Source organism: Maniola hyperantus, chromosome 5 (genome assembly GCF_902806685.2).
Source record: "Maniola hyperantus chromosome 5, iAphHyp1.2, whole genome shotgun sequence".
Taxonomy (NCBI): domain Eukaryota; kingdom Metazoa; phylum Arthropoda; class Insecta; order Lepidoptera; family Nymphalidae; genus Maniola; species Maniola hyperantus.
The window spans coordinates 9,007,856-9,020,673 of record NC_048540.1 but is presented as its reverse complement, the minus strand read 5'-3'; the positions used below and the strand labels follow the sequence as shown (position 1 = coordinate 9,020,673).

Sequence of the window (12,818 nt, the reverse complement as noted above, 5' to 3'; positions counted from 1 at the left end):
TAATATCATACCAGAGATAGTATGTTCCTTTATTATACAGTTACTGTAGGGGACGGCATAGTGAGGGTACCAAACTAGCGTTATAGTAAATACCTACTCCGTACTTAGCACAACCCAAGGAATACTATATTATACTAAGTACAACATGGCAACTGGCAAGACACAACATCGTTGGCGTGAGCGACGCGTTGGAAATCTGGAAGGCGGTCTTGTTTCTCGATCACGAACCCTTAATCTGGAACCGAAAAAAATATTACTTTATAAAAACGACATTTGAACTGTATAGTCAGTATGAGTTTTACATATTATATTTATTATACCTCAGTATAACTCTACCGAGAACTGGTCGAAAGTTGAGACTACCATCAATTCGCGTTTTCGTCTTTATAATAAGTATGGTTAAGTAGGTAGTTCTCAGCATGTGGCTGGAATCTGTTCAGTGCTTTGTGTAGTTTTGTAGAAAAGGGGAAATATAATGAGAGGCAAGTGCCTATTCGTAATTCCTATAATATCTATCTTTACTAACCTGAACGGATGTCATACCTACTGTGTTTAATTAGGTAGGTAGGTATAACATCGCGATATACCCAAGACGTAAGCACGTATCAAAAATTGTAATTTGAAAAACACCCAAAAAATGTATTATTATCGAAGTTTGGGCCGATCGATGATATCAAACAATGCACAATGGATACCGCTACAACAATGAAATATCCCTTATGAATACCAAATTAAATAAAACCCGTACCTTGTTTTACCGCTAATAATAGCCGAAATAATTAACTGTATTATTTTTATATTATATATTATAGGTATATTGCTAGAAACTCGAGTGTCAACTCCGTCTTCGGAAGTCTGAACTCTCAAATAGTTTGCCAAAGATTCCAAAAAAGACAACACACCTATCATATACCTATTTACTTTTATGAGACACTACATTATATACCTACTTAGACATATCGTAAGTATAAAAGATCCCGTACCCGAACGAGTAAACCGTCACGTTTTTAGCATTATCAATTTAATTATTTTAGAGCCTCCAGACCAAGTTGCACCTCGGGCATAAAAAAACCAAAATATCACTCGATTAACGAAAGTCACGAAAGTGGCAATTTCCGATTTTAGATTAGCATAAGTGAATTATCGCAAAGTGGTATTATAACAAAACTACCTACCCCACTTTGGGACAATAACAAGACTATCTTGAGAAAAGAGGATGCAGTCAAATTGAAATCGACATCCTGAATGCATTCATGTGGTAAGTGCATAATATATTGCAATCAGCAATCACACACATCCTCTTTTTTTATTCTGCTTTTGGCAGGGATGTACTTACTTGCAAAACAAAATCCAAAAGATAAAGTCGCATTGTAGATTATTCCCTAAGTAGTTTACTATAGGTATGTATATGAAATGTTGTCTAAAGCCAAAATGCCGGCACATCGCAATGGCCTAGGCAAGCCTCAGGAATGTCAAGATCACAATATACCGTAAAGTATTTGGACGAAGTAGTTTCAGCATGCTTGAGGATTGCCTAGGCCTTAGGCCAATCGCTAAGTATGTGCGGCACTTCGCCTTTGGACTATAACTTATTATACTCCTAGTTTGGCATAGTATACCTACTCATATTTTATAGTTTACCAGGCATATACCTAGATAAAAAACACCCATTCTAATTCCAAGTCCTTACTCTTCAATCCTGATGCTGTAAGGTACTGGAACTCCTAAGCCGTAGGGATTCGGGAAGTTTTGCTGGTGAATTGATATATTATTAGGTACCAAGCAATTACTTTTGATTGTACTCCAAGCCCAACTCGTCAACCCTGATGGTGCATGGTACAACACTCCTAAAGCATAGGAAGTTTCAGGTACTGAACTGACTGATGATGGTCAAATAATAAATTGTACATGCCGAGCATTTCATTATTGAACTCCAGGTCCTAATCCTCAATCCAGATGCTACACATTAGGTACTGCACTACTAAGCTATAGATTAGGAACTGAGAAGATAAGATGTTGACGTGAATTTATTTATGTAGGTAGGTACTTTCACTAAAAGCTTAAAATATACATAACTACCTACGTGTAGAATACAACATTATATTTTACTTTGGAAGTCAGTTTTTTGAAAATAACTTTTTATTGAAACGCGAGATTTATTTGTAATAGAATTTATTTAATAGGAAGATACAAAAACAAAAATACCAAACTTATTCTAGAACATAAAAATTACAAATCGAAAATATCATCTAAACCACCGCAACGAGGCAGGGTGCCCAGAACGCTGGCAGCGTTACCTCGTTGAATGGCCAGACTAATATGCTGACCTGGTAAAAGGTAAAGGTACCAGGTAACAGGTAAAATTCTGTACATTGAAGATATTTTGAAAATTTTTTTTCGAGGGCACTCTATAATCGATACTGAACCAAAAATTGTAATTTTTTTCATTTTTGTCTGTCTGTCTGTCTGTCTGTCTATCTGTCTGTCTGTCTGTCTGTCTGTCTGTCTGTCTGTCTGTCTGTCTGTATCACGGCCGCGCATCACGCTGAAACTACTGAATGGATTCCAATGAAACTTGGTACGATTTGAGGTCATACTATGAGAAAGAATATAGGATACTTTTTATCCCGAAATTCAGCATGGTTCCCGTAGGAGAGGGGATGAAAGTTAAAATGTATACTGAGTTGTAATTCATTAACGCGTAGTCCCATTTCATTCATTCTTTTTTTGTTAGAAAGGGGATATTTTAAAGATTGTTCCGTAAATATTTCAAGGTCATCGGTTTTTAACCGACTGTCAAAAAGGAGGTGGTTCTTATTTCTACATCGATTTTTTCGAGGTTTCTGGACCGATTTGCAATTTTTTTTTCAAGTCAACAAAAAAAGTTTTCGTGGTGGTCACATAAAAAATTCTGGATTCAACTCCTTAATCCTGATGCTGCAGGGTTACTGTCCGCCTGAGTTATCAAGATTCAGGAAGTGTTCATAGTGAATTCATATTGTAGGTACCAAGCAACGACTTTATTCTCAGACTTCAAGTCCCAACTCCTCAACCCTGATGATGTAGGAACCTGGTACCTGCCAGCCCTCCGGTCCCCCGTGGATTCCGCGAGACGGGATGAAAGGTCCTTAAAAAAGGATCTAGCATCCTCGCCCCACGAACCCATGGTCTCCACCCCAAAAGGCACAAATATGAAACTATTTTCTATATTCTCATATTTGCGCCTCTTGGCCCTTTCTGCCTTAGTAGCCGCCGCTCCGGCCGCCACGGAGGTCGCCTGTACGTGTGACAGCGCCAGTGTATCCACACACGTGGCATCCCACACAAGCGACCTACCTTGCTTCCACGGGACAAGAGTCATACCGTCTGGTCTCTTGCCATCGCTACGTGCCAAACCATTTGGTTCCAATACTGCAGGCACATTAGCCGTGACAAGAGACCTACGTATGACTCCGTTCAAGGAAGCATGACGGGAAAAACGACCGGCACTTTTGGCACAAGCAAGACCGTGACCATATGCGTCCACTGCCTCGCCACAATGACAAAGATGTGGCTGTTGAATCCTAGCGCCAAGCCGAAGACCAAACGCGATAGTAAGTGTAAGGTGGTCTAAAAGAGTGCCTATATGTTTCGAAGGGAGAGCTTGAAGCCAATAGCTCGATTCTCTCGTAGACACTGCGAGGAGACGCGCGCGATCTCTTGCAGAAGTTGATGAATTTATCAACTCCTGCAAAACGTCTGCACAAAGCGCGTCATCCCACCCTCTTTGAGAAAACAAAGATACCGGCTCATTACTAAGACATGCTAAATTGAAAGCTTCTCTAGCCTCTGCCAAATACGAAAGCTCTATAGAACCCAAAGATGGATTTATAATATTGCCAAAGAGCTTTAACGTACTATACGCAGAAGATAGAAAAGCTGGTAATGATACACTGCTAATTTTACGAATGCCTAAACCACCGTAGCGAACCGGGAGTGAAGCTTGTGTCCATGTCGCGCCATCAAAAGGACAATTTAGAACTTTGGAAAGTGTGTTTCTGATAATATTATCCAAATCAACCAATAAGGGAACGAATTTCCATAATGGTGAGCAACGAAGAAAATAGGTAAATTTTGGAACGAAAAGACAGTATTTAATGATAAAAAGGGCCATGTGAGAATTTATTTGGTAAAGGCGCTCCGAACAAAACGCGAGATTTGAATTTGGGCGAAATAGCTAGGTAGGTACCTACTTATGGGGAAGTTACTAGGAAAGTCTTTTATGAGAATGAAAATAAAATAATTAAGTAGAGCTAGAGACGACTTTTCATTCATCTCCTACCTACCTACCTACTGTAGTAAAAATGCGTGGAAAATGTTTTGATATGATCAGTGAAATCAGCCCTAAATGGCAGCAGGATGAACAGAAAGAGCCGTCACGTTTGCCTCTCTGTCCGCTTAATTTATAAACCACTTCTTTTTTTCTGTCTGACCTCCTGTCCTGTCTCCTGGAAATTCGTCGCGACAGTCTTACAGACGTGCTATTTTCAACAATATTGCCCAATAAGACCGCTTTTAACTAACTATAAACAGGCCTGTAAAATTTACGTGCGGCTGTCTGCATGCATTCCGTGCATTCATTATTGCTCAATTATTTTAATGGGCTAAGAGCCTGCGAGGGCCAGACCTTCGTTATTGTATAGAGGCTGAAAGTTTATCTGCGTATTGTTCCCAATAATGGAGGAATGAATAAAGTTTTTATCAGGGTGGCTTAGGGATAAAAGGTAACAAAGGGGTAAAAAATCTTATCTACGTCACTTATAAAGTGTATTTTTTTTATATTTTCTTCGAAATAGTATTAGAGATCACGTCATGCATTGCCAGACACGTAGTGTCGTAGGAGCCCCCCGTCAGACACCCTTAAATTTTAATTAATTGAATACCTACTTCTTTAGTATTTAGAAATATGTAGGTATGAAAATTTAGAATTAAGTATGTATGGTTCAGGATAGGATAGCATATATTATACCTACCTACGTGGTTTAAGCTGGAGTCAACAATTGTAACGTGTTGTAATTTTTTTTGCAATTTTGAATAATACCTAATCATAAATTAATGGTAACGTATGTACGATATAAACGCAAATAACTCTTTTTCTATTTACTTACCTCATACGGCATACCGTAGAGTCTGTGTGCAGTCTGGAACGCGCAATATGGAGATGTGGACTTTTTGTGTGTTTTTTTGTTTGAGGATTGTAACATAGCAAACTGGTGGTATTAATGTCGTCAATGTCAAGGTTACCTTCGCTGAACTGACCTACGGAACCCAAATTGCTCTTGAACTCGCTCGCACACTGGCCTCAATTGCGCCCCATCTAATGTCCCGGTTAACAACCTCTGCTGCCAAGGTGCCTGTTGTTGTTTGCAGTCTTTTGTGGCAGTCTTTTCACAATTTAATTGAAAGGACTCCATTTAAACGGACTCAAAAACCTGAGAACAAAAAACTCATTTTCGTGTCCTGCGTTTAACACTTTTTTCATCCAACTCATTTCTGGTTTCTTTAACAAAGAGAGGTCACTCACTCGGCACTCAACTAAAATAAAATAAATTCTGCATTTATTACGACAATTATTAATATAGATTAAAATTTAAAACTCCTTTGCTATATATACCTAAGTATAAGGAACACTGTACCAATATTAAGTACTTATGTAAGTACTCGTAAAATCTTTTTTATCAGTTACTACAATACAATACGTACCTACATAAATAGGTAGGTATCTATTGCAGGGGTGTACAGTTTTTTTTTGCAAAGATCGAGGGTGGTCGAAGCATGCGGGTTCTGCTTTCAGCTGCAACAGATATACTACCTATACTTAGCTAAGCATTAAAAATTTTGTTCTATAGATCATTGCAATTTGCAAAGTGCTTTATGATAGGCGGATGCGCTTAAACTTGCAGTTTGAGATATCTGCAATGTATCTCAACCAATAAAACGATATAAACGAACAAACATAAGTACACACTAACCTAATAGCTGCCAAGCACTATACTTTCCTGTAGGTGGTTAATCGGGTTAGAAGATGATTTTCTGCTGTAAATAAGTAAAATTTAAGTACCTACGTTAATTCAGTATGTTCTTACTAAATTCTCCGTATTATAAAAGTACAAAGCAAAAAGTAATTACCTTGCAATAGTAAGAACCGATGAAACGATATAAACGAACAAACATAAGTACACACTTACCTAATAGCTGCCAAACACTATATACCCTCAGGTTATTAATCGGGTAAGATGGTTATCTGCTGTAAAATAAGTAAAGTACGTTAATTCAGTATGTTCTTATTAAATTCTCCATATTATAAAAGTCCTAGACGGCTTGATCTCAAGCAATTAAGGCGACTTCGAGCAGCCAAAACAATCGATCGCTCCAAATGGCGGCTGTCTCGAATCTCGATACGCATTGCGCACACGCAAGTGAACATCTACATGTAATGTACTAGATTTTACTCTGTATTATCTTATGTACGTGTATGTACATACACTGTTCATGTATATTTTTATCTTCTTCGACTCAAGCGAGGAATAGTTTAATTTTTTAAGTCTAGACTTTCAAGTACCTAGTACCTAAATATCGTCACATGGCCATAGTAATTATAAGTATCATCATTTATCAGCCAACATAAGGTTGCACTTGTGTCTATAATTAATTCATTTATTATCCTATGTCAATGATTTATACCTATTCATGATCAACAGATGTAGCGGCAGCAATTTGAGTGCTATCATTTCGTAGCTGAGTAAAAATAACAACACAATTTACTTTTAGAAAATTCTCTTGATACACTAATCTCCACATAGTGCTACGTCCTTGCTTCAAACGATAAGAAAAGTTATTTTATATATTTTATGAAAATGTGTAATTCAAATACAAATCAGTCTGGTATTCCTTCCATAATATGATTCAACTAAATACCTATTATATAATTCAGATGCAATGAAATCTTTAATCAACGATTTTTTATTTTAATAATTCGTGCTGAGTGTGTGCTGTGGGCTCTTCTTAGACTTGGGCGCGTTTGGCACCCTCGTAGCTTTAGTTTTAAGTACATAATTAATTATCGCCACTATATATTATCATCTTACAAATAAACAATTTTGACTCTTACGAAGTGTAGCATGTTACCTATTCTAAATAAATAATTTGACTTTGACTTGACTTTGCTATCCATCAATAATTCTATGGCAAACTATATATCTTATGCTTCCAAACGTACTATATACTTACCTACAGCTGCAAAAAATACAGACTAACAATAACAACCGTATTCTGCATGTGATAACATTTGGGTTATCTCAAAATTGAGTAATTTATTAATTTAAATTGGTGCGCTATTATTAATATTGTTGGTCTTTTAAAGTAAGATAATTCCATTTCAACCGAAGTATCTCGTACAGAAAAATGTAAGTGGAAACTAGAAAAGCGCAGGTTGCTTGATGCTATCCTTATCCTAGTTTTAGTCATATTTTATGGAGTCGATAGAAGTAGCTGTAACTCATACGACTTTGACTCTATTTCGCTTGTCATGTGGCTAATAGATAAGTAGGTAATAGGATTCTGAGACCCCATTCTTCACCACAAAATATTACGCTGAAATTACAATTTATAACCATGTAAGTAGTCTGCAAAAAGAAATACCTACATATGCATCTTTAATGGAAATACGATTCTTTTTCCACACCACCAATGAGGTAAGAACCACAGGTGCGTTTTTTTTATAGAGGTATCCCCAATAGGCCTACTCCTCTACTCTGCATAATGGATACTCTTGGGCAAGAATTTAGACTAAAATTGAACTGTCCGTGTCCATGAAAAATCGGATATGGCCAAAATCGAGGGAACGTACGTAGATAATTAGGTAATGTGTCAGGAATTGTGTCACCCGGTACGGAGGCGGTGCGTTTGCACGTCGATTACCTATGACTACGAGTCGAGGGCAGTGGTTGTTGGCGAACTGGGACTGGGAGACAGAGAGACGGCATACGACGACGACGCCTACACATCGTTCTTCCGGCAACGAAGTTCAGATCATTGGGTGCTACATTTTGTTTATTATTCTTTATAAAGTTCACTACTATCTCTTAACTCTAAAAGTTTAAAAGTATTAAGTTCATAGTAAAATTATTATATTATCTATATAATGAGGACAGTTTTATCAAATACCAATGATTTGCTTTTGAAATTTTGGTTTTTTCCCTTATCGGGACAATAGAGTTGAAACATAAATTTATCCAAAATGTTGTTAATTTTTTGTCAAATCCCGATACTACTAGGTACAAAACCTCTTTTATTACCTAAGCATACAAGCGAGACCAATAATTAATCTATGTACCTAAGTATCTGTTAAAATCAATAAGTATACCTTCCAGTTAGGAAGGTAGACTTTTGGCATTTTTTGTAAAATCATTTTACATGAAAGAATCAATTGGTTTTTGACTAGAGATTAGACACTAATCCTCTTTTATGCCTATTCTATTTATTGCTTATTATTATTTATAAGTATACATCTCCTCACCTATATCTTAGATAGGAATTAGGCACACTTTACACAAATTACACTTTGCAATAATACAATAATACTTAAGTAGGTACCTATCTTTAAAAATATTGTAAACGTTACATAGCTTAGGTAGGTAAGTTTTACATTAATTTTGCATAGAAGCTTAAAAGTAAAAAATTGTAGGTATTAGTTAATTACTGTGAGGCAGTCTTTTACTCCGATAACTTTATTCGAAACAGCAAAAGGTTTTGTGTTGGCGGCCACGCACCTTTTAGCATAATCGATAAAATTATGGATAAACCTTTCACAAAAACATGCATCCACATTCACAATTTGTTCATCCATTTAACTAACATCTGTAACAGGTATATTACTTTTAAGCAGCTTTGTATTTTGATTACCTACTACATATAAAAAAATTATTACGCTATAAACTAAGGTATACATCATAAACACTTATCTTTTTGTACGTCATTTAGGCTCACAAAGCCATAATCTATCTAATGTTAGAGAATATACCTAGACAATGAATCCGGACTGGAAAGCGATATCTGCACTGAGCCCTGTCATTCGGTACGGATGACCTATCAAAAGAACTCGTGAATACCAACTACATTATCGACATTAATAAATATTCTAAAAATAATGAACATCTAAGTAGGTACTCATATATTATTATATCCCGCATTTTGTATTTAACGTGTTATTTAGGTTCATCATCATCAATCAGATGCCGCCTTCAAATTGAAGCTTGGTTTCGATGAGGAAATATGATGATGTGAGCATGCTTGTGATGCTTTCTTCTCTCGATTGGTATAGATTTCGTTCGGTTATCAAATGTACGTTAGCATAATTATATAGGTAACATTAACTTTCAGACTTTAAAACGAGGTAACCCTGACTCTTGATTCTTGACCGATTTTCCTTAGGCAACTTACATTTTCTTGTTCCTTATGCTTCTTTATCTCGATTGGTGTCGGATTCATTGTTATCAGATTCAGAGCCTAAAAACATGCTCGAAAAACATCATTGAACAGTTTTCTTTCCTAGGCGACTCTACATAATATGTTCTTGTTCCTTATGATTCCTGCTTTCAGTTATTTAATGTTGTATAATTTGTTTAGTTATCAAACGGTTTTTGGTGATTAGGTATCTACCCTAACTTAAAAATGAAATGGTTCCATTAGGCAACTCATTCGAGGCATGATGGTTCATGTGCTATGTTTCATAAACTACACCTTTTATCTGGTTCAATTGATTAGATGGGAGCAGGTCTATCAGATAGGATTGCATAGAGGCATCTTAGACTGACTTACGGCGCTTATGAAGAATAAAGACTCTACCGACGCGCGCTCAAAAAGCGGATCCTATTGAAGATGAACTGACAAGTAGGTAAGTATCTCATTAGTTAATTTTTGTTTGTAGATTGAAAATAGAATAAAACTTTAGCTACCTACCTATGGTACCATAGGAGGGTTGTTATATTATAAAAGTTCTAATAGTTGTTAAATTCTAGGTATAATAAACGATTTGAAAATATTATGATTGACTACTTATAATATTATTACCAGAGTTGCTGTTACTTTGTATCACAGTTGTCTAATTAGTGGACGTATTCGCAATGTCGGAGACGTTAAAACGTCGTTAAGTGGTCGTTATCAATAGCGGTCGAAGCTCCGGTCGCTTAGTAGATCATATATTTACATGCTCTTAGATAACCTCCGTAATGTATTACAATGATTGCAGTTTACCTTTACTGCTTTGCTTCTATGTCAGTGTTAAAAAAATAATAGGAAGTTTTATTCTACTAAAACTTCCTATTAATAAGTAGGTACTATACTTATCAATAATAGCATGAAGTTATTTATAGACGATGAAGATTACGAGAATTGGTGTGTCCAAGGTTCAGCAAACGTCCATAATATTAATATTCTAAAGCTGTTCTATGCAACCGCGATAGAAATCTCAAAGAGACAATGGCCTTAAGACATGTCTGATTCGAAACGATCTTTTGCTAATTAAAATTGGCAGTGCGTATGACGATCACGGAGTGCTTTATCCACTTATAAGCTGCACACGTGCCTGTCAATGAACTTTGTATACCATAATAATTATTATTGTCACGCGAATGGTTGTTCGCACGTGTAGCCCAACACCATCGTGTCGCTACAGGCCAACTTCCGGTACCTTACCTACTGTTTTAACTTTTAATGATTTTTGCCGATCATTAATTTAAATGCACAGTGACTAGTGAGACACTCAGAGCAGATAGAGCTATCGCTATGCTGACAATTCTTGTAACCAGTGTTTCCATATGTAAATCGAGAATTACCGTGTTCAAGGGTTAAAATTACGGTGTTTCTAGATTAAATTACGGTGGATTAGCTAAAAGAATACCGTGTAAATTACCGTGTCATTTTTAAAAGAAAAAACTTCACGAATTTGCTTTTTAATCAACTATTAATATTATTCTGAATCTGACTCTCCTAGCATAGCAATATCTTTTTCATATACGGATTTATTCATATTTGTTAAATCTCATTAGTTTTACATTTTACTCCTTCCTAATTGCTTGAATATGGACGAAAATAGATTGCTGAGATTTGATGCTTAAACCGAGAGCAAGAGAAATGTTGCCATTACGAAATATGCTTAGGTGACTGAGATTCGTACTCGTATTACGCAGTATATTATGAATTTTAACGTGATTTTGTATTACGGTGACACGGTCAAGGTAATGGCCATATTACCTTGACGGTAGATTAGGGCTGAATTACGGTGCATCTACGGTAATTACCGTGTACATGGAAACACTGCTTGTAACCTACTTAAACAGAGTCACTTATTAATTAACAGATGTATATACATATACATATCTAACTATATAGGTCTGTATTTGAAGGGGCATCGAACTTGGCTGCTTAGGCTAGTCAAGTAATTATAATTCGTACTGAATTAAATCAAACAGGGAACTAACAATAATCGATCAGATGTACTAACGGGCAAATACGAGGACATTATCGGTGCGGGCGAGGAAGTCGTCCTGCTCGGTGTGAGTGACGAAGGTGCGCGAGAGAGCCGGCGCGTCGGCCTGCACGCCGGCCGGCGGCGGTCGGCGCTCGAAGCGCTGCATGAGATCTGCTGGCACCCGTGGCAGCTGCCGGCCAGTAGTGTTCGGCGCCTGCGCGAAGCCGAGCTTGGCCAGCAAGCTCTCCCGGATCACCCGCAGGCTGTGCTCGCGCGCGTTCTCGTACGAGCGGCAGGAGGTGCAGACGACGTGCGCCGGCGGCAGCTCCTGCGGACAGGCGACGTCGGCGGCGACGGCCGCCAGCCACGCGGCGAGCAGCAGCAGGCTCGCGGGCCTGGCCCGCGGCCCGCGCGACGCGCCCAGCGCACGCGTGGTGCGGCAGAGCGGGGAGGCGGCGGGCGGCTCGGCGGAGCGACGGACGGTGCGCGACCACAGGCGGCGCGTGCGACACTGCGCCGAGCGCGCCGGCCGCCGGCCCGAGCCCGCACCCGACGCTCCGGGACCGAGCACGGCAGCCGCCCGCAGCCCCCACGCCGCCCACCCGCGACTCCCGACGTGATTCACTGCCACCACCGCCGAACGAATTCCCAAAGCACTGCACTGCACGGTGTGCACACTGCTCGCTGACTCACTCAGGGAAAATAGGAAAATGCGCGCCCAATGTCGCTCGTCGTCACACCGCGCCGCCCGCCCGCCCCAATCCGTTGCCCTTTGGTTGCTATGCATACTTAGTGCATACCCACTACAACAGGACATTTTGCCTACAGAATTATTTGTTTGCGTAGCACATAACACTGTTTGTGTACGGTTGATAATTTCACATAGCTTAAATAATAAGTATAATACGCGACATCAATCGGGGAGGGAACACCCCGTACAGCCCCCGCTCCAACCCGGTGCGGGCAAGCGCGGGTGACGTGTGGATGTGCGGGGCGTCCGCCCGCCTCATACCCCGATTGCCATCTCAACCTGTCTGTTGATTTGATTTGATTTTTTGATTGAATTGAATTTTCATCATGGTCAACCCATGAATCGCCGCGCTGCATGGCCAAGTGCAAATCAAGTGCGAATTGAACTTTACCTAATCAAATATTATGAAATGTCGCAATTTGAAGTAGGTAGGTATGCGTGGTGTGGATAGGTATAGCATGTGGTGTGTTGCGGCGCGTCGCTTGTAAACACGTGCGTAACAACGCCTGGGAACTTGTCCCACTTAGTTGACGGGGCGCGAGTGAGTGGGGGCAGGTA

General features: G+C 39.0%; 1 protein-coding gene across 1 annotated transcript; it reads right to left on the bottom strand.

Annotated features, from left to right (window-relative positions):
* Positions 1-11,358: 11,358 nt before the first annotated feature.
* On the bottom strand, positions 11,359-12,356 carry LOC138402316 (uncharacterized). The gene has a single exon (XM_069498535.1). It carries the CDS (start codon positions 12,324-12,326, stop codon positions 11,538-11,540), a length of 789 nt encoding a protein of 262 aa, XP_069354636.1. The 5' UTR covers positions 12,327-12,356; the 3' UTR covers positions 11,359-11,537.
* Between the last annotated feature and the right edge of the window lie 462 nt (positions 12,357-12,818).